Source organism: Panthera leo, chromosome E1, assembly GCF_018350215.1.
Source record: "Panthera leo isolate Ple1 chromosome E1, P.leo_Ple1_pat1.1, whole genome shotgun sequence".
Classification (NCBI taxonomy): Eukaryota; Metazoa; Chordata; class Mammalia; order Carnivora; family Felidae; genus Panthera; species Panthera leo.
The window spans coordinates 54442379-54461663 of NC_056692.1; the positions used below are offsets into that span (position 1 = coordinate 54442379).

Here is a 19285-nt window from a genome sequence, read left to right on the forward strand (position 1 = left end):
CCCAGATTTCCCAGGCTGGCCCATTTGGTTGCCCTTACCTGCCCTGTTCCGTGTGGGGGTGGGGACCTTCGAGAAAACCTAATGAAAGGTGGGGGAACCCTGCACCTGTGGGACCATCCTTGGGCTGTTTTTACCCCGGGGGGCTGGGTACTTCAATCATCCCCTCGGCTCGCTGAGCATTGGTTTATTCAACCAAGAGCACTGCCTTCGAGGCAGCTGTGAAATCAGCTCCTGAAACCAAGCATCTGGTCTACCACCCCTCCCCTGGACGCCACCCCAGCTCCAAGGCCACCAGCACCTGGCCGCCCAGGGAACCAATGGAGGCACCTCCATTCGTGGCACGCCTCCCACATGCCGAAGGCCATCAACGCCAGGCCTCTATTTCCCGCTCCAGAGGCGCCCCCCCCCCACCCCCCGGCCCGCTTGGCTACTTGGGGGTCCGGATGAGGGTGTGGTAGACCGGCTTGACGATGAGGTGCAGGTGCAGAGCGTTCTCCACCAGGTACTCGGAGTTGCGCCGCTGCAGGTCTGCGTGCGCCAAGAAGTCACCGGCCTCCTCGCTGCTCTGGTGGAAACTGTAGGCGTGGCGCACCAGCAGGCGGCCGTGCTGGCGCGCCCCCACCAGCACGGTCTTCTGGAAGCTCACACCCGCCGCGTCACCGCCGCTGCTGGCCGGCGTGACCACCAGGCGCGGCCGGCCGTCCTCTGGACGCGCGGCCGGCAGCGCGGTGCCCGCGGCGTCCGCGTAGACGGGCCGCAGGCTGACGGGCAGCCAGCGTGGCGAGAAGAGCACGTTCCACGTGACCCGGCGGCCGGCGTCGTGGCCGCTCGGGCCCAGCTGCGTCTGGAAGCTGGTGCTGCGGTCGTCGCGGGCCGGGTTGTTGATGACCCACGGGGCGCCCCAGGCGGGCGCGAGGTAGTTGCGGGGCAGGAAGGCGCTGCCGTTGACGTCGAAGAACTTGGCGAAGTGCAGCGGCGAGGCGGCGTGGAACTGGTAGGCCTGCAGCAGGAGGTCGGCCACCGCGTCGCCGTGGCGCGCCAGGGCGGCCGAGCGCGCCTGCAGCTGGAACAGTTGCGCGGGCGGGATCATGGGGTAGCGGATGGCTCGCAGCGCGCGCTCGGCCACGGCGGGGGGCGGCCGGGCGCGGCCCAGCCACGTCTCCAGCGCGTGGAACAGCTCCAGCTCGTCCTGCAGCACCAGGTCCGAGCGTGGCAGGAGCTGCCCCAGCAGCTCGGGGCTCACGGCGCCCCACTCTGCGCTCCCCGCCACGGCCGACAGGTTCCAGGCCAGGAACTGCAGGCAGCTTTGGCGCAGGGCCTCGTCCCCGGTGCTCACCGCGTAGTGGTACCAGCCCACCGCCGGGCCCGCGCCGCCCGCCAGGTGCGCGCGCATGTAGTCGGCCACGCCGCGCTGCAGGGACGCCACGCCGTACTTGGTGGCCAGCCTGTGCAGGGGGATGGCCTGGGCCAGCAGCACGGTCAGCTCGCCGCAGTAGAGGTACCTGCGGGAGAGGCGTAGAGATGCGGCACGGGCAGGGCAGGGCCGGCTCTGCCCCACGCGCGCAGGGGACCCGGCCCTGGGTGTGGGCAAGGTGCAAGCGAGCAGTGGACCCTGAGGCTTCCTGTCTTCCTCTCAAGGACCCTCCTCGCCCATCCTGCTTCACCCCTCTTCTTTACGCTTCTCTGGGGACATGGAAACGGCATGTCGTTACTGAGCATCTATCAGGTGCCCCCCGCTCTAGGCCGCAAGACAGACGAGGCTCCTGCCCTTGTGGGGTTTACAAGCCGGGTGCAGATCCATATCCTACTAGCAAGTGGGCAAATCATTCAACTTCCCTGAACCTTATGCTGATCAGCTGGGAAAGCGGGTAACAGGGCCGCTGTGACAGCTGTGGGGAGAAGGAACAAGGCGCGGGGGGGTAGGGGGGCACTGGTTGCAGGGAAGGCCGTCAACAAGGGTTAATTCCCTCTACCCTCCCCCTTTGCTTGCAAGCTCCTCTTTCTCACTGCATCTTTCCTGTCTTCCGGCTGGCTCACTCACTCCCTGTCGCTGTCTGCTCCCATCCCCCTGGCCACCCTTTCTGCCAGGTCCCCACTGGCACGCGCTCTGCGGGGCTGTGGTGACAACTGCCCACAGCTGTCTCTTCTTTCCGCTGCATTTTAGTCTCACATGTTTGCCTCTGGGAATAAAAGATGGTTCCTCAGCCTCCCTTCCAGCGGGCGTGGCCATGTGACTGAATTCTAGCCAATCAGAGGTCCGCAGAGGCGCTGTATGGGATTGGGGGCGTGTAGGGGGGGGGCTTTTGCCCTTCTGTGTTACCCCTCTTCCTATTTCCTGGAATTCTGCAGCCGTCTTGTCTAAACTATTAAAACGGGGTTACTTTCTCTGACTCTAGTGTGAATGGCGCCCTTGTGCAGTGCACCGGAAGGGAGCAGGAGATAGGAGAGAGAGCTGGCTTACTCTCCCTGGCCCTGAACTTCAAACCCTGACCAGACACAAAAACCACATGGAGGCTCTAAAACAAACAAACAAAAATGATAGCTGGGCCCAACCCCAGACCTGAAGCCGGTGATCCAGAGCCGGGTCCGGGAATCTGCAGTTTTTAAAAGTTCCCAAGGCCAGGTTTGGAAACAGCTCTGCCAGCATTGGTAATTGACATCAAAACGCACAGAGCTTGCAGCCAAGGGCAGGGGGGTCACGCTGCATTTTGCAAGAGGGCAGAGGGAGAAGGGATGCATGGGGTGGCTGCACTGTCATCCCCATGACCTCCGGGGGACGGGTGGACATCGTGTCCGCTAAGGGGCCGAGAAGCCAGGGCCTTGGAAAGGGGTGAAGTCTCCCCCCTAACCCTTCCGCACCTGATGAACTTGTCAAAGACGGCAGCACAGTCCCGGGGCTCCTGAAGCACCGCCTCACTCTGGTTACTCAGCAGCTCCCGGAACAGCTCACTGTGCAAGCCCAGCAGCAAGCGGTGGGCGTGGAAGACCCGGACCTCGTCGGTGCCCGCAGCCTGCACCCGCAGGACCACATCGCTGGCATTGCCCTGCCGCAGAAGCTCTTGCAGGCGTTGGAGCAGCAGCTGGGAGTGGTTGATGGAGGTGCCCGTGGATTCCCCGCCAACATCGGCTCTCTGAGCTGCAGCGGGAAGGAACACGGCGCGGCTGAGAAGGCACCTGGGCCCCGGGGTGCGATCTAGGGGCGCAGAGGGACCAGCTGGAGACGTGTGTGCTTGGGTGTGGGCAGAGGGCAGGCAGGCCTGGGGAGGGCGTGCGCCTACCCGTTTGTGCCCACGGAGCTTGTGGACGCGTGTATGCACACACAGGCACATCCTAGGTGAGGAAGATTGTGAACCTGACCCTGAGCAGACCCTGAGATGATGCTCTTGCAAGGGGGGTGGTTGATTCCCGGCGGGGAGAGATCATGAACCAGTGGGGGACAAAAATGCTCAGAACTGATCTCCAGGATGCCAGACCCCCAGGCAAGGGTTGAGGAACCACTGGGTCCCCACCCCTCTCACCTCCTGATAAAAGCACAAACCAGATGATTAGACAGGCATTCCGTACACAAATAAGCACTGTAGTCTGGGACTCTTGATACATGAGGGAAGTGACAGGAGTCAGGGTAAGGCTACTTGAGGTGCAGAAATCAGGGATGGCTCCCTGAGGAAGTGACAAGAAGGAGCCAGCGCTGCAAAGTCCCTTGAGAAGGATGGGCTCGGGGTGCTGGGAACAGAGGGAGGGGTGGGGGGGGGGGGTGTGGGCAGAGCACTGAGCAGGAGGGGCAGCATGGGAGGAGGCTGTGGGCAGGAGGAAAAGCTCTTTCCAGGCCAAGCTGCCCTCTTGGGTGCTGACCTCTGAGACTGAAGTCCACTTGCAGGAGGTGGCTTGTGGGGGACCAGAGAAAATACAGAGGTCGAGCTGCAGCTGGAAAGGGACTCTCACGGTCCCATCCAGCCCTTCTGCCATGTTTCTGGGGATGCCGTGAGGGTCAGATGGGGACATGCACTCAGTTACAGAAAACCCAGTGATAGAAAATGCAGCCAGCAGCTTCCCCAAGCAGAGAACAGTGTGAGGAGACTCAGAGGGAGACAAGGTGGGTGCCTGAGAGCAGCAGATGAGCACCTGCCCCAACACACACACACACACACACACACACACAGGTCCATGGCCCATGCGGACTATGGCAGAGAAGGCTCACACGACAGCAGAGCATCTGTGTGTCAGAGAAAGGGGAACAGAGGGAGAAGGGGAGGGTGAGAGGTGGGTGGGCTGTTAATTTCCCAACCCCACCTCCCCAAGCTGTCACTATGAAGGCCCCGAATGCTGATGGCATTATACTCGGCCGCTGCCTGGGCCCACTTGTCTGGGGGAAAACGGATGGTGGAAAGGTCTTCTTGGCCGTTAAGACCCCTGCCTGCCCGCCCTGCCATTTTTCCCTCTGAGGCCGGCCTCCTCCACGGAGTCTGCGGTGATCAAATCGCCCTGGCCTGCTGGACACCGCCCCCTCCCGGCCTCGTGCCGCTAGGGCCCAGCAGTCCTGCCTCTCTTCCCTGCCCTCCACCCTCACCCCACCCACTGCCCACTCACCTGCTCGAGTGGCCAGACCCACCAAGGTCAGGATGGCCCAGAAGCTGGCCCAGGACCCGGGCTTGGTATAGCCCAGCCGAAGCATCTTTGTGCCCCGCCCCTGAGCTCGCTGGAGGGACCTCGAAGCCCAGACCACTGTGCTCACATCCCTCCTCCTTATATAGGATTCAGCACAAGGGGATGGCACCCCCCTTCCGGGCCAGCTTCCCTCCCCCCACCCAGCCTCTGCTTCGGATTGGTGGAAACTGGCCCCAGCTGTTGCCCAGGCAACCACTTAAGCCAGAGAGCGGCGGCCTGGGGCTATTGTGCTGCCCGCGGGCCCCCGAGGGGGACAGATCCGGCACCCTCCCCCACATCTTCTACCACCCAGCGGAGCTGGTCCTTTCTCTCCTGGGAGGTTTTAGGCTCTCCAAAGGGCAGGCAAGGGGCTCCAGGACCTCTGGCAGCTGCTGGCCCAGAGGGTCCCAGTCCCCTCCCCCAATCCCCAGGCACAGTCTCCGTCCTGGCCCAGAATGCGCTTGGCAGCATCTTGGCTAAAGTGCCATGGTGAGCGGGCTGCAAAGAAGGCCCCGGAAGAGAAGAGGGAAGAGCTGCTTGGGCCCCCATCCCTCCCCCTCTTCCATTTTGGGGTGGGCTAGGTCTTCAGGGAGGAGAGCAAGGGTCTCGAATAGGGGCCTGTGGGGTAACTCGTATCACTTTCGTGTTCCTTGTCGAAGCCTGTTCCCTGCATGCTCTGGGAAGGGTGATGGGCCTTTCAAGAGGCCTCCTGGGGACTGGGACCATCATCCTCCAGGATCAAGGTGAGCTAAGGTGGCAGGGCTGGGCACAGCAGAAGCACCCTGGGCTGGGCACCACTGCACGGGAGGCCCTCTGTCCAGAGCAGGGCTGGCCCTCAGCAGACAGCCCACCCCCGGCCCAACTGGCACAAAGCTGAGCATAGGGACTGGAGATGCTGAGGTGGCCACCTGTCTGCCCTGTCACTTCCTTTAATTCACCTTTCCTGAGTGCCTCGGTCTCTAGGCTCATCTCTTGGAAGGCTTCTTTTACCAGCTTCTGTCTAACTTCCAAATGTAATTTTTCCCTTCCCAGAGTTCCAAGGAGACACACGGCAGACCCGTGTGTAGGAGAAACTGAGGCAGAGAGCTGGGTGGGTTGGTGCACAGGAGTGCTCTTCTAAATCCAAAGGAACAGGGAGCGGAGGGTGGGGCCTAGAACTCAAGGGCTTTGGGTGTGTCCGTGTGTCCTGTGGAGGCCTCACCTTTCCGGGAACGGGGTGGGGCCCGGCCCAGCTCTTCCGGGGAGGGACTCCTTCAGGGTTGATGAGCTGAAGTGGGGGGGCTCCAAGTAGATCCAGCTCAGTTTCCCCCAAGGCTGAGTCCTTGACTGGGGGTGGAGCCTGCCGTCGCTCGCGGTCTGGATCCCAGGCACCAGCTCCGTGCATTGATTTCTGCTCCCGGCTGGCACAGCACAGAGACTCCTACAGCCCCACCCCCTCTCCAGCGCCGCAGAGAGAGCAAGAATTGGGTCTGGCACCTGCCTCGTCCGGGTTGGCAGAGATGGAACCATCCAGCCCAGCGGAAACCCCTCCCGGCTGCCCTGACCTTCACGCCTGGCTCCCCTCATCCAGATCCACCAACCCTTGGCTGCCTGCCTGCCCTTCCCATGGACTGTACCACCTCCCCGGCCCGGCCCAGCAAGACAGATCCTCAGTGTGATGGGGTTCTGGGCCTCTGAGAGCATCCCTGCTTCCACGGGCAATGCTTTTCGGCAGGAATGTTATTGGTGATAAGGAGATGAGGGTAAGAGAACCCACTACTCAGAAAACCAGCTTTCCATAAACACGTTTCTTAACTCCAGACTCACCGAGGCTGCATCTGTCTTTCTGGAAGCATAGCCCATGTTCGTGGGAATCTCCCATGCTCTACTTAGAAGCCAGGACACCTGTATTTTCTAAGCATGCTGGGTGATTGTCACACACACCCCCAAGCTAAGATTTATCTCCCAGAGTTAGACGGATGCCATTTCAAGGGTACAGGGATCGCGAGGCCCCAGATTACCAAGAACACTCAGAAAAGTCACCTCCGACCCGCCCCCCACCTCTGAGAGGCCCCACCTCCTACAATTACTGACTTCATTGCCCCTAAACCTCCTTGAATGATTTAGAACTGGCTTTCCAGGGGCACCTGGGTGGCTCAGTCAATTAAGCGTCTGAGTTCAGCTCAGGTCATGATTGCATAGTTCATGGGTTCAAGCCCCAACGTCAGGTTCTGTGCTGACAGCTCGGAGCCTGGGGCCTGCTTGGGATTCTGTGTCTCCCTCTCTCTCTGCCCCTCCCTCCCGCTCACACTCTGTCTCTGTCTCTCTCAGAAAATAAATAAACATTTAAAAATTTTTAAAGGAAGGAAGAAGGAAAGAAAGAAAGAAAGGAAGGAAGGAAGGAAGGAAGGAAGGAGCTGACTTTCCAGAAACAGCCATTCTCTGTCCTCAGTTTCTTAGTCTGACACTTGCTGGGCCGTGTGCATGCGTGTGTATGTGTGGTGTGTGTGCATACACATGCACGCATGTGCGTAGCGTGTGAGATCTGGGAGCAGGAGAGAGAAAGGAGGGCATTTGCCCTACACAGCCATCGAGAGAGAGGATCTGAGACACTCCACTTTCTTTCCACGGGGTTTCTGTGAATCTGGAAACTCCTTAATGTCTTGAGAGCAAGTCTGATGAGCTCACGGGCTACAACAATTCCCAGACAAGTGCTACTTCCTGCCCGAGACAAAAAGTGTTTATAACCTAAGTGACTTGTCTGAGATCTCACGGTCAGCCAGGATGCCAATGCCACTTTTCTGCTTGATTTTTCCTCCCATGACCCTATGATGTCTTTTCTGGGAAGCTGTTTCAGACAGAAATGATACCTGTTGGGTAAGGAATCTCTAGGGCTGTAAAAGCAACTGAAAATTCTTGCAAGCTTGGGGCAGGATGATTTTTCTGAATCTGCAGAGTGGGTGATCAGACACTGGATGGGGGTAATACCCAACCCCGGAGCGATGAGCCCCCAGACCCAACTCTACCTACAGTGCAGACTCCTTTCCATCTATAACATCTCCCTTCCGGAGCCAGGATGCCTTTAAACACTTAGACTGGGGAGCAGGGGATCATGAGTATAGGTTCCAGAACCACCCCCCCCCCCCCCCCCGTGTACTCAGAGGGGCACACTAATAATAAACAAGAAGGAATCTTTCCCTAAAGCTACTGAAAGCTTCCCGGAAGCCAGGCGCTCCCGTCATGGTGGCAGATTGTTTTCCTGCCCCCAGCACGTGCTACCTTGCCGTTCCCCTGAACTGCAATGCCCTTCCCTGTCTGAGTGCTCTGTCTGAACCACATCCCCCTCTCCAGAAAGTCTGAGCTCACAGTGGCCTCTTGCTGCCCCAGCGCCATTTCTTCTCGGTGAGGGAGTGACAGGTGAACAGCTCTGGGGGAGGAACAAACCTGAGTTCAAATTCCACCGGCCACCTTGTGGCTCTGTGGTCCTAGCCTAGTTGCCTAACTTCTCTGAGCCTCGGGCCCCTCTTGTGTCAAACAGAGGTCACCAGAGTTAGCCTGTGGGGCTGCCATGAGGGTGAAAAGTGTAGGAACAAGAGTAAGTGCTCAGGGGCGCCCGGTGGGGGGGGCTCAGTCAGTTGAGCGGCTGACTTCAGCTCAGGTCATGGTCTCGCGGTTCGTGAGTTCGAGCCCCGCTTCAGGCTCCGAGCCTGGAGCCTGCTCTGGATTCTGTATCTCCCTCTCTCTCTCTCTGCTCCTCCCCTACTTGCGCTCTGTCTCTTTCTCAAAAATAAACAAACATTAAAAAAAATAAATGAAAGGCCCTCACACATGTTGGTCTTTGGTCTTTTCAACTTGACTGTAAGCAGCTCCTTGTTCACCCATAGCCTCGTGGGGCAGGGAGGTGGTGGCTTAGGGAACTATCTGTGCTTCTGGCATTCTCTGGAGCTAGGGGCTGGGACAAGGCCTCGGGACCTGAGTGGGCAGCACATGCTCTGGTCCTGCTTTGCCCCCCAGAGATCCTGGCGGAAGCCAGTGGACTCTCTGGAGGCCTGCGGGGTCAGGACACGGCCACCAGGGGGCAGCAAGTCCCCTGTGATAGCCCAGAGTGGATGTGAAGGTAGAAGTGGGGACAAGGGTCCAGGTGGCCTCTCAGCCCCAGATGTGGGAGCTAACTTAGGAAGCCCAGAAGCCAGCACCGCTGCATTCCCAGAGGCGGGCAGGGGAAGTGATTCCAGGCTTGGCCTCAGCTCTCCTCTCTGTCAATGCACACGTTTGTCACCGGTGCCCACCCGGGGCTGCACTGGTCACTACCCGAAGGGGGTGGCGGGGGGAAGCCCGTGGGCACAGATTCCAGCCTCTCCAGAGCGCTCGCTGCACCTGCTGGTGTTTGTTTGCCAGTGACTGATATTCCTGGGGCGGGGGTGGGGCGGGATGATCTGTTTCACCGAGGCTGGAAAAACAACAGCTTGTGGGGGCCACTGGGTCTGGGTTTCCCTGAGTGGCCACTGTCATCACTGCACACGGCTTCCTGCCATCCTTCCAGGCCAGTGGCCCCCAGACAGCCTCTTCCTGGTCCCACTGCCTGCTGTCGCTGCTGGACTGACCCCTTCAAACGGGGCCCATAAGGCCCCTTTCTAGATCTGGGCCCTGCCCATGGTGGCCTCACCCCTTCCTGCCCTGTAGCGGTCCCCCCAGCCCTGAAGATGGAATCCTTCCTTCTGCCCTGAAATCCTCACCGCCCCCCTCCCCCGGCCCCAGAGTGCCATGGACCATGAGGCAGCCTATCTAGAGCCCCAATCCAGCCCCCTCCTCAAGGCCTCCCTCCCAGCCTGACCCCTTCCCTGCCTGAACCCTGGGGGTTCCCAGTTTGCTCTCAGAGGCATCCACTGTATAGACTCATTCCCTCCCCCCGCCCCCAGAGCCTCAGCCCCACCCTTTCCTCCCTCCTCCTCCCTCCTCCCACCACCGACCTCTCTGTATTGACCAGCTAGGTCTCAGTGCCGCAGGAAGAATCGTGGGACAAACCACCCCTTGGAAAGCTGGTGATGCCGGAAGCTGCGGGGATCCCCCTGCCAAAATCCAGGAGGTGACATAGGACTCAGGACCCAGGAGCATGACGCTTGAGGGGCGAGAGGCAGGTAAAGTATCCAGAACAGGCCAGGAAGGGAGAGGACAGTGGCCGGCAGGTGAAGAACAGGTGAGGAATCTAGAAGCTTGAAGCTGATCCAAAATGCGCTGAGTGTGGTAGGCGGGGAAACTAGGTTTAGCTGCAGGGGAGGGGTAGTGGGAGGGGAGGCGGGGGTTGTGGGGGGGGGGGAACCACTGGAGGGGTGCCTCCATAGGAAATCAAAAGCTGGACCATGAAACCTAAAGACCTACAGTGTGGGCTGAGGGGAGCAAGGACCAGACTATGTGGTCACCTTACTCCTCTGGACTCAGTTTCCCTATCTGGAAACTAGGGCCGCCCCAGCTCCAATAGTGCCAGCCTATGATGGGGGCTGCTCCTTCCAGTAATGTCACTCCTTGGTGGTGGGAGGGGTGTGGCTGTTAAGTCACCGTCAATGAGAATCACCCAGGGTGCTCACTAGAATTACAGCTGCCTGAGCCCCACTCCCGACCCCCTGGCTCAGACCCCCAGCAGCGAGGCCCTGGAACGTGTATTTTCAAAAGGTGCCCCACCCCCACCCTTCTGTGCCGCACAGCCTGTTCCTGGGCCCTGCCTTCCAGGCAGAAAATGCACCTTGAGACATGCAATCGAGAAACAGCATCCATGGGAGCAAGAAACGCCATAGAGGACTTCTTCCCTCTAATGGGGGAGCCAGGCCACCAAGGGGTGGGGTGGGATGGGCCTGGCAATTGGGATTGCCATTTGGCTGGGCCTAGCTGGGGGCGTCTGCACAGAGTAGGGGTGAATAAAGATCTCAGGGTCGGGGTCAGGCTGCAGAGAGAAATCTAAGGCTCTAACTTCATCCTTCCACCCTCCCTAGCTGGCCAGCCTCAAGCCACCCTGGGGCCCCCAGCCAATGGCAGTGGGCCAAGCCAGGAGTTGGAAGGCCATTGGCCAGAAATCCCGGAGAGGTCCCCATGTGTGGCTGGTGTCATCCCTGTCATCTACTACAGCATCCTGCTGGGCCTGGGGCTGCCTGGTGAGTGGGAAGCTGGGGTCTGGAAGTTGGGGGTGGGCAGAAATGGGGGTCCTCCTTCGATGAGTACCCATCCTCTGTGCTGACCCCTGAGACACAGGATCATAGACTCTCAGGATACCCTTTGACTTTATATGGTGATTTGGCTCATTGGGGAGCAAAGCACAGTGGGGACTAAAATATGAAGGGCCAGGATTTGGGGTGCTTAATGGCTAAAGCCAAGGTTTCACCAGAAGGGACAGTCTTTTCTCTACCCAGGAGTAGGCACTGCTGTAGGATGACTAAGTTCATGTAGGACTGCCCTCAACTCAGTCAAAAGCTTCCCGTGCCTTCCACCGCTTCTGAGAGCAGCAAAGCGAGGGGCAGGTAGGGAAGTGGATGTAAGAAAGAACAGGAGGTCTCCACCTTGGGGAATTACCCACCCCTGCCCGTGTGGAAGGCAGAGGCCTTGCCCTGGGGTGAAGTCAATGGCCCGCGGTGTATGGATGGATAGGGCAGGACTGATCTGGTTAGCCTCTCTGATAAAGTGAGGTTTTACTTTGTTTTGTTTTTAGTTTATGTATTTTGAGAGAGACCTAGAGCACAAGCACAGGAGGGACAGAAAGAGAGAAGGAGAGAGAGAGAGAATCCCAGGCAGACTCTGCTGTCAGCACACAGCCCAATGTGGGGCTCGAACTCATGAACCATGAGATCATGACCCGAGCCAAGATCAAGAGTCGGACACTTAACCGACTGAGCCACCCAGGTGCCCTAAAGTGAGTTTTAAGAAGGACCCGGAAAGAGGAAAAAAGAAGTCTGGGCAAGCAGGCAGGTGGAGAGGGAGATAATAACACCTTGGAAACACGGTCTTAGTAGCCCTTCTAACACCTCTGTCCTCTGCCCCCTGTGACCTCTGTCGCCATCAGTCAACCTCCTGACCACAGTGGCCTTGGCCCGGCTGGCCGCCAGGACCAGGAAGCCCTCCTACTACTACCTTCTGGCGCTCACAGTCTCGGATATCGTCACCCAGGTGGTCATCGTGTTCGTGGGTTTCCTCCTGCAGGGCGCTGTGCTGGCCCGGGAGGTGCCCCGGGCTGTGGTGCGCACGGCCAACATCCTGGAGTTTGCTGCCAACCATGCCTCCGTCTGGATTGCTGTCCTGCTCACGGTCGACCGGTACAGCGCCCTGTGCCATCCCCTGCACCACCGGGCCGCCTCATCCCCAGGCCGGACCCGCCGAGCCATCATCGCTGTCCTCGGTGCTGCCCTGCTGACCGGCATCCCCTTCTACTGGTGGCTGGATGTGTGGAGGGACGCGGACCCCCCCAGCATGATGGATGAGGCCCTCAAGTGGGCTCACTGTCTCATCGTCTACTTCATCCCTTGTGGCGTTTTCCTGGTCACCAACTCGGCCATCATCTGCCGGCTGCGGAGGAGGAGCCAGAGTGGGCTGCAGCCCCGGGTGGGCAAGGGTACAGCTATCCTCCTGGGCGTCACCACGCTCTTCACCCTCCTTTGGGCACCCCGGATCTTTGTCATGCTCTACCACCTGTATGTGGCCCCTGTCCACCGGGACTGGAGGGTCCACCTGGCCTTGGATGTGGCCAACATGGCGGCCATGCTCAACACAGCAGTCAACTTCAGCCTCTACTGCTTTGTCAGCAAGACTTTCCGGGCCACCATCCGAGAGGTCATCCATGATGCCCACCTGCCCTGCATCCTGGGGTCACAGCCAGAGGGCATGGTGGTGGAACCTGTGCTAAAGCCCCCGGGAATTCCCAAAGGGGCAGAATTGTAGAGGAGGGGCCCAGCCAGGGTGCTCGGGTGTGGCTCAGGGCCAGATATACTGCTGCCTTTGTGGTGTGCCCACAAAACTGTGACACCCTACTTTGCAACTAGGGGTCGGCGAAAGGCTCCTTCCTGTGAGGGCAGCTCCCCGGGTGCAGGGGGGTACAATTTTTCCAGCTTTCCCATTAGCTTCACCAGCAACTCCCACTTCTTGGGACAAGGAGAGGGCTCTGCCAGGCACAGGCTGATAGTGTCAGCTGCCTTGGCATTCCTTTGTAAGGGACATTTCACCTGGCACGTTATGAAGGCTAGATTGACATTGATTGGATGAGTGAATGAAAGGCAAGATGGATGGATGGATGGATGGACGGATGGACAGACAAGTATGAATGGTTTCCAGCCACCACCACCCCCACCCCTCTCCCCCAGAGCCTATATCTCCCTCCCCGAGTCAATCACTTCTCTGGCTTCCAGTGGCCAGGGTGGAAGGAAGTTATCTGCAGGATTCCAGCATATTCTGGCTGGGGGAACCAAACGTTTTGCTTGGGAAAGGGGATGATCTTAAAGCAGATTAGATGTCCCAGCCCTGGGGCGACAGAACCCCTTGAGTCTCAAGCATCCTGGTTGGATTCCACTTAACTCCCTGCCCTGGAGCCAGAATAGGTTCAGGGGCCCAGAATAGCCTAGGGTTTTCATTGTTGGTGATGAGAAAGGAAGTGCCCTCTCAGCCCAGGGGCAGGAGGATGGGAAGGGAGGATCTAACCCATTCCACTCGGAGGAAGGCCTCTTTCTCCATTATGGGGAGGGAGGAGATGGCCCAGCGGATTGGGTCCCTGGGGCTCTGCCCGCCCCTCCCAGCCTCTCCTGGGCTCTGGGAAAGGCAGCTGGGAGAGATTAGCAGATGCACCTCCCACCTGCTCCAGGCTTTGGGTAAACACATTAGGGCTGCTTTCTGCTTTCTAGTCAGTCTGGCTGAGCTGACCTTTCCCCCGAATGGGAGGTCCAGGCTGGGGCCCACCTGCACTCAACCCCTTAGTGGCGTGGCCGAGGCGAAAGAGCCAGAAATGCATGCCATCAGTGCAGAATAAATGCTCAACTTTCCCTCTTTCCTCTTCTCCCCAGAACAAGTGTCCAGGAGGGGACTCTCAGCCACACCCAAAGGGGAAAAAGGCAGGCTCTTCAGCTTTTACCCCTAATTCTAAACTTTATCCGTAATTCTATTTTTTTAAGTTTATTTATCTACTTTTGAGAGAGAGAGAGAGAGAGCACACACGGGCCAGGGGCAGAGAGAGAGGGAGTCACAGAATCTGAAGCAGGCTCCAGGCTCTGAGCTGTCAACACAGAGCCCAACGTGGGGCTCGAACTCACGAACCGCGAGATCATGACCTGAGCCGAAGTTGGACGCTCCACCAGCCGAGCCCCCCAGGCGCCCCAGACACATTTGGTGGCAAAACCTGACCTGACCTGACCTGACGCAGGGTGATGGGGTGTTGATGCCGGGGTTCCCTGCAGACTCTCTGGGGGTGTGGTTACACCCAACGCAGAGGACAGGCCACGCATGATCTTTCTCTGTTCTGAAAAGTTCTGAATTCTGGTCCCTCTGAATTCTGACACCTCTGGTCCCACGAGAGATGAGTGGTCCTTCAGAGAGATGAATGGGGACCCACAAGCTCCACCACTGCTGGCACAGCACGGCCCGGGCTGCCCCTGGGTGCGCATAGGGCACCGAGGGCTCCCCCGCAAGCGCCTCCTGGGCGCGGACTGTGAGATTATGACCTGAGCCGAAGTTGGACGCTGAACCGACTGAGCCACCCAGGCGCCCCACCAGGGTGTTAATATTCACACGACCCCAGGTGTACCCACGGGGAGGGGGGCAACATCAGTTTTTCCGAATGGCCCCTGAGTGGTAACCATCTTACAGACTGAGGAAGCGGGAGCACGGGGAGGTTAAAGGATGTGGCTCAGGGCCCTCGGCTGGTGACGAGAGCGGCTGCGGATTCCTGGTCCTGTTCCTGCTCCTCCCGGGTGCAGCAGATTAGGAGAAGGGCAGCGTCGGGGATGCTTTGCATCACATAACTTCTTGGTCCTGGACTTACCGGATTTGGGACCCACTGTCATATTTTCCGAATAAGATGTATTAGACAACAGTCCCTTTTAACCACGTTTGTAACCTTTAACAAAACCAAGAGCCCTTCGCCGAAATGTAAATGGAAGTATTGTTACGCAGCTTCCTTTGTACGTCTTGATTATCAACTCTCACCGGCTCCTGGCAGGAGAACAAGACGGCAGTGGCGAGGTGCCCCCCTTTCTCTTCTTCGCCAACCCGTCCGCGGAAATACCTTCGTCTCCCGGAGTCGGCTGTAGATCGTTTCAATTCCACACATTTTTTAATGTTTATTTATTTTTGAGAGAAAGAGACACAGCACGAGCAGGGGAGGGGCAGAGAGAGAGGGAGACACAGAATCCGAAGCGGGCTCCAGGCTCTGAGCTGTCAGCCCAGAGCCCGACGCGGGGCTCGAACCCACAAACCGTGAGATCATGACCTGAGCCAAAGTCGGCTGCCCAACCGACTGAGCCACCCAGGCGCCCCTGAGAGTACCTTTTAGTTCAGAAAAGCTCTCCTTAGATTCCTACTCTTGATTGAGACGCTGCCCCCCACCCTTTTTCCTGGTTCTCAGGCAGGAGAGCACATGTGCTGTGGCCCAGGTTTCCTGGGTCCCCTTTGTCGCTTCTGTGGCCAACAGAGCTTCCTGTCCTGTCTCCAGGGCTCAGATGCTTGCACAGCTTTCCAGCATAGCCCACCATTCCCTGCTACCTGCACTCGCTCGCCGGGTTCTCCCACGTGGGTGTCAGCACCCGGGACTCCCCGGGCACGCTCGCTCCCCCAGCCCCTGCGCTGCCTCTGCGGATTCATTTCCGGCACCCTGGAGCTTTCCCCTTGAAGGGCTCCACTGCCCTTTCCCCTTTGTCTTTCCATCCAAAAAAGGAGACCCGCTGGTTGGGTAAATGCGGAGCACGGCTGTCCTCGTCCTCCCGGGGTGGGGATTGGGAGCAAGGAGGAGAGGCTTCTTGGAGGACCTGCTGTTTTCGGCAACCAGGCTGGGGAGGGGCCCCCCCAGAGAGCAAGACTTACTGAATTAAGCCTTGAGCCCTTTGGTCGGCCAGGTTGTAGACGTGCCGGCAGGAACAAGGGATGGTCTGGGACACGGGAGTCTTGGGGGTGGGGGCTTTCCCCATGCCTGCCTCCGTTGTCAATGGTGAAGCTAGAGTTCCGGGGAGGAACATTTGCCTGTCGCTACGGACTCAGACAGCAGGGGGCGCTGCAGGACCGGCTGGATGGAAACCCTCAGGCGGGGCTTGAAATCAGATTTAGAGGAAGAGCCAAGATACTGCAAGGAAAGCGCGCCTGCCTTGGGGCCCAGAGCCAGCAAGGAGTGGTGGGGTGGGAGGGACCAGCTGTTCCCCTTGTCACTCTCCTCCACCCTGAAGCCACGCCAGCTGCCACGCTGGGGTTGGTTAGTCCAGGCAGCCCACGGGTCACTGTAGTTTTCTCAGATCATTCTGGAGGCTGGGATGGCTTCCTGTGCGTGGCACTGTGTGAAGGGCCCTTTCATTGGCCTCCTCCCTCCACCCTCCATGGCAGGGTCCAGCCAGCCCCTCCCGCTGGCCTCAGATTCAGCAGAACTGCCTTCTCCGCTGGGGGGAGGGGGGTGGGGCAGGGAGAGCTTGCCTGAGTTCAGAGCCCCAGGGCCTTGATCAGTGCCTCTGGGGTCCCACCCATCCCACCCTAGTCCAGTTCCACCTGGACCCACTCCCTGGCCAGTGGGTCCTGGCTGGTGGCAGCCACTTGGACATCCAAGGGAGTTTGAGCCTTGGCAGTGGCCCCACATGACAAGGATGGAGGGAAAGGGGCTGGGGAGGTGAGGAGGGAGGGAGACTGCCAAACCCCGCCATGAGTCATGAGCAGAGGTGGGACCCGGGGTGGTTCCATCCATGGCTGGAACCTTCCCTAGAGCTGCTCCAGAGCTCCTCCTCTGGCCACAAAGCAGGAGGGAGAGTCTATGGCCGGCCCACCTTAGTCCCCACCCCACTGAGCTTGCCAGCCTGCAGCCCCCCATTCCTAGCTAGGACCGCCTGGTGAGGCTCGGGGGCAGGTGGAAAGGCAGACCTAGGCTGAGGGTGCCATGCTGGGGTGTTTGCCCACCATTTAGGGAAGAAGGGAAGGTGGAGGCTGATCCAGGGCCAGCCTTCCACGGGACTCCCACTGCCTCCTGTCTGGGGCCACTCCCAGGCCTTCATACCTCTCTGTTCAAGTAGCCTGGAAGGGGGACCCCCTAGCCCCTGTGCCGGGGAGAAGGTGGGCTTCCTGCCATGCACTCCCTCATCTTCTCTGTAAAAGGAGAGCTGAGTGGGTTAGGGCCTGACTTAGCCCCAAGCCACCATGAGATTTGAGCAAAGGAGCCCCCCATCCCCACCCTCCTTTATCGCCTTCTGGGCAGGAGCGTGAGGGGGCGGTGAAGGCACGGGTGGTCTCCTTCCTATAGGTCCCCCTGGATCCTGGCTCTAAGATCCCATCCCTCTGGCTGCTGTGAGGGGACGTTCTCCTGCCCTTCAGCTAAGCTGGGCAGAGGCTCCTTCGGCACCACCCCATCTCTGCCCTCTCGTGGCTGCTGGAGGTGAAAGAGTTAACTGGTCTGTGGTGTTTCCTTCCGGGACTTGCCTAGATGTATATTTAGCAGGCAGGGCTAGGAATGCCAAGATGCCCTGGGGGAACTGCAGCCCCTGATTCCCTCAGCACCTCTCGGAGGCTGGGGGTGGGTGAGTGGGTGCTGTGGGGATGGGAGAGTGGAAGGGGAGAGGGTCCTCTAGTTGAAGGGGGCAGGGATGTGTGAGTTGGTTTGGAATGGGAGGCTGTGGTCTCATGGAGGGCGTTCGAGGCCCCGGTGGGGAGGGCGTTGCTCTTTTTCTGTGGGAGGACAGAGTGACCCAGTCTCCCAGGGACGTGGGAGGATTGTTGGGGAACAAGGCTGGGATCGATGGGCAGGGCTGCTGGGAGGGCTCCTTCGACCACCTGCTGAAGCGGCCCTGGGGCCTGGGGATGCAGGAACTGTGTATCTGTGCCAAGGTGTCCCTGCTGGTCCGAGCGCCCACCCAGCCGACTGCAGGTGGCAAGATGGCCATGAGCACCGTGCTGGCGCTGCATTCGGCAGACCCGCAGACTTCATGAGGCCGGGGCTGGGGCAGAAGAGTGCCTCCAAGGGCTCCCCACCCAGAGGGAGAGTGAAGTCAAGGAGGGAATACGGTTGGGGGGGGGCGGGGATAGGGATGCTGATTCCCGAGTATCCAGACTCCGCGTGTGCACCAAGGGGATCCGGTCTTCCAAATCTCTGGACCTCTGGGATGATTGGTCATGGGGACCATGTTTTGTTGGTTCATTTGTTAGTTTCCCAGTGGGGTGTCTGCACCTTCCTGGGACCCATGGGGAATTTGGCAGATCTCAGGGTCCCAGCCCCAGGATCATCTGTCACCCAAGATGACAGAGGGTAACCCTGTCATCTTCCCCCATGAATGGAGCCACTCAGCCAGATCCCAGAGGGCCCCCAACTTGTCCTAGAACTGACCACTGACACTCGCATGGGGCACCTGCACCTGCCGCTGGCCCTTCCCCACCCGGCAGAGGGATGGGCTCTCGGTTCGCCAGAGCGAGCGACAGGCCCTTCCAGAAAGATCCAGGGATTGCCTGCCACCAAGACATGCCAGTCGTTACTGGTTTTTGTCTGTCTTGGTTCTCCTGACCTGGGGGTACCACCTTTCTAGAATTTTTGGTGCCACAAACTCACATGGAGGCAACTAACCCAAATTCCTTCCCCAGAGTGCCCTCTCTACAAACAATGAAGACAGCTGGCCCTTCTCTGACACCAGTGGCCTGCATGACCTTGGGGAAGTCATTTCCAACCTCAGGGTATTACTTGCAGCACCTTGTACAACACGTAGCATCTTCTGAGCATTTCCCACATTCCAGGCTTCAGGCTTAGTGTTTCGCAGGCACCGTCTTGTAGAATCCTCATGGTAACACTACGAGGCAGGAATTATGATGTCCATTTTATAGATGGGCACACTGAGGGTCAAAGAGGTCAAGCAGTTTGCCCAAAGAACACACAACTAGTCAGTGGGGGAGGCAGAGCTCGGATCGGGCCTGTTTATCACTGGGTTCTGTACCTCGAACCACTGGGCAAGGCTTCGGGAGATGCTGGAGGGGGCCCCGAGCCCAGATCCAGAAGGCAGGTGTGAGGGGCAGTCTACACATCCAAGCACACATGAGGCACATGCTCCTTTGTCTAGCTCCCGGAGTCAGGTGAAAACAGTGAGTAGTTGGGTGTAAAGTTGGAAAGGCCTCTCTGTATGGCCGGCTGAGCTTCTGAAGGGGCTTGTTAGGACTGTGCTGTAGGAAGATCCGTCTGGTGGGGGGGGGGGGGGTGCTTACGGAGAGTGGATTGACTCAGGAAGCTGGAGACCCTTTAGGCCAGTGACATAGTCTAGACGAGAGAGGGTGAGAGGCCAGGATGGAGGGGAAGAGAGAGATGCTCCTGCGGGGCCTGCTGAGTTTGGAGGAGACCTGGGGACAGAGGGAGGGAACGCTCACCCGCTCTGTGGCCCCTGGAGCACTGCTGGGGAGAGAGAAGGTTGTGGAAGGAGCTGTACACAGAGAGAGAAAAGGACCCGTTCCTCCTGTGTTATGACGTAATCCCCTG

At 59.0% G+C, this 19285-nt stretch overlaps 2 protein-coding genes across 2 annotated transcripts; one reads left to right on the forward strand and one right to left on the reverse strand.

Annotated features, from left to right (window-relative positions):
* Window positions 1-359: 359 nt before the first annotated feature.
* On the reverse strand, window positions 360-4672 carry BTBD17 (BTB domain containing 17). Its single transcript, XM_042916091.1, has 3 exons — window positions 4588-4672; window positions 2860-3136; window positions 360-1502 (listed from the first exon to the last, which is right to left on the reverse strand). Exons 1-3 carry the CDS (start codon window positions 4670-4672, stop codon window positions 428-430), a joined length of 1437 nt encoding a protein of 478 aa, XP_042772025.1. The 3' UTR covers window positions 360-427.
* Window positions 4673-9676: 5004 nt separating this feature from the next.
* GPR142 (G protein-coupled receptor 142) lies at window positions 9677-12576 on the forward strand. The gene is made up of 3 exons (XM_042916092.1): window positions 9677-9761; window positions 10611-10769; window positions 11672-12576. Exons 1-3 carry the CDS (start codon window positions 9737-9739, stop codon window positions 12541-12543), a joined length of 1056 nt encoding a protein of 351 aa, XP_042772026.1. The 5' UTR covers window positions 9677-9736; the 3' UTR covers window positions 12544-12576.
* Window positions 12577-19285: the final 6709 nt, after the last annotated feature.

Excerpts from the sequence above, each read along its gene's own strand:
- GPR142 (XM_042916092.1), top strand. The coding sequence starts at position 9,737 with ATGACGCTTGAGGGGCGAGAGGCAG. Across the intron at positions 9,762-10,610 it reads GCTTGAGGGGCGAGAGGCAG|CTGGCCAGCCTCAAGCCACC; the intron begins GTAAAGTATCCA and ends CACCCTCCCTAG. Across the intron at positions 10,770-11,671 it reads GCTGGGCCTGGGGCTGCCTG|TCAACCTCCTGACCACAGTG; the intron begins GTGAGTGGGAAG and ends TGTCGCCATCAG.
- BTBD17 (XM_042916091.1), bottom strand. The coding sequence starts at position 4,672 with ATGCTTCGGCTGGGCTATACCAAGCCCGGGTCCTGGGCCAGCTTCTGG. Across the intron at positions 3,137-4,587 it reads GGGTCTGGCCACTCGAGCAG|CTCAGAGAGCCGATGTTGGC; the intron begins GTGAGTGGGCAG and ends TTCCCGCTGCAG. Across the intron at positions 1,503-2,859 it reads GTCTTTGACAAGTTCATCAG|GTACCTCTACTGCGGCGAGC; the intron begins GTGCGGAAGGGT and ends CCTCTCCCGCAG.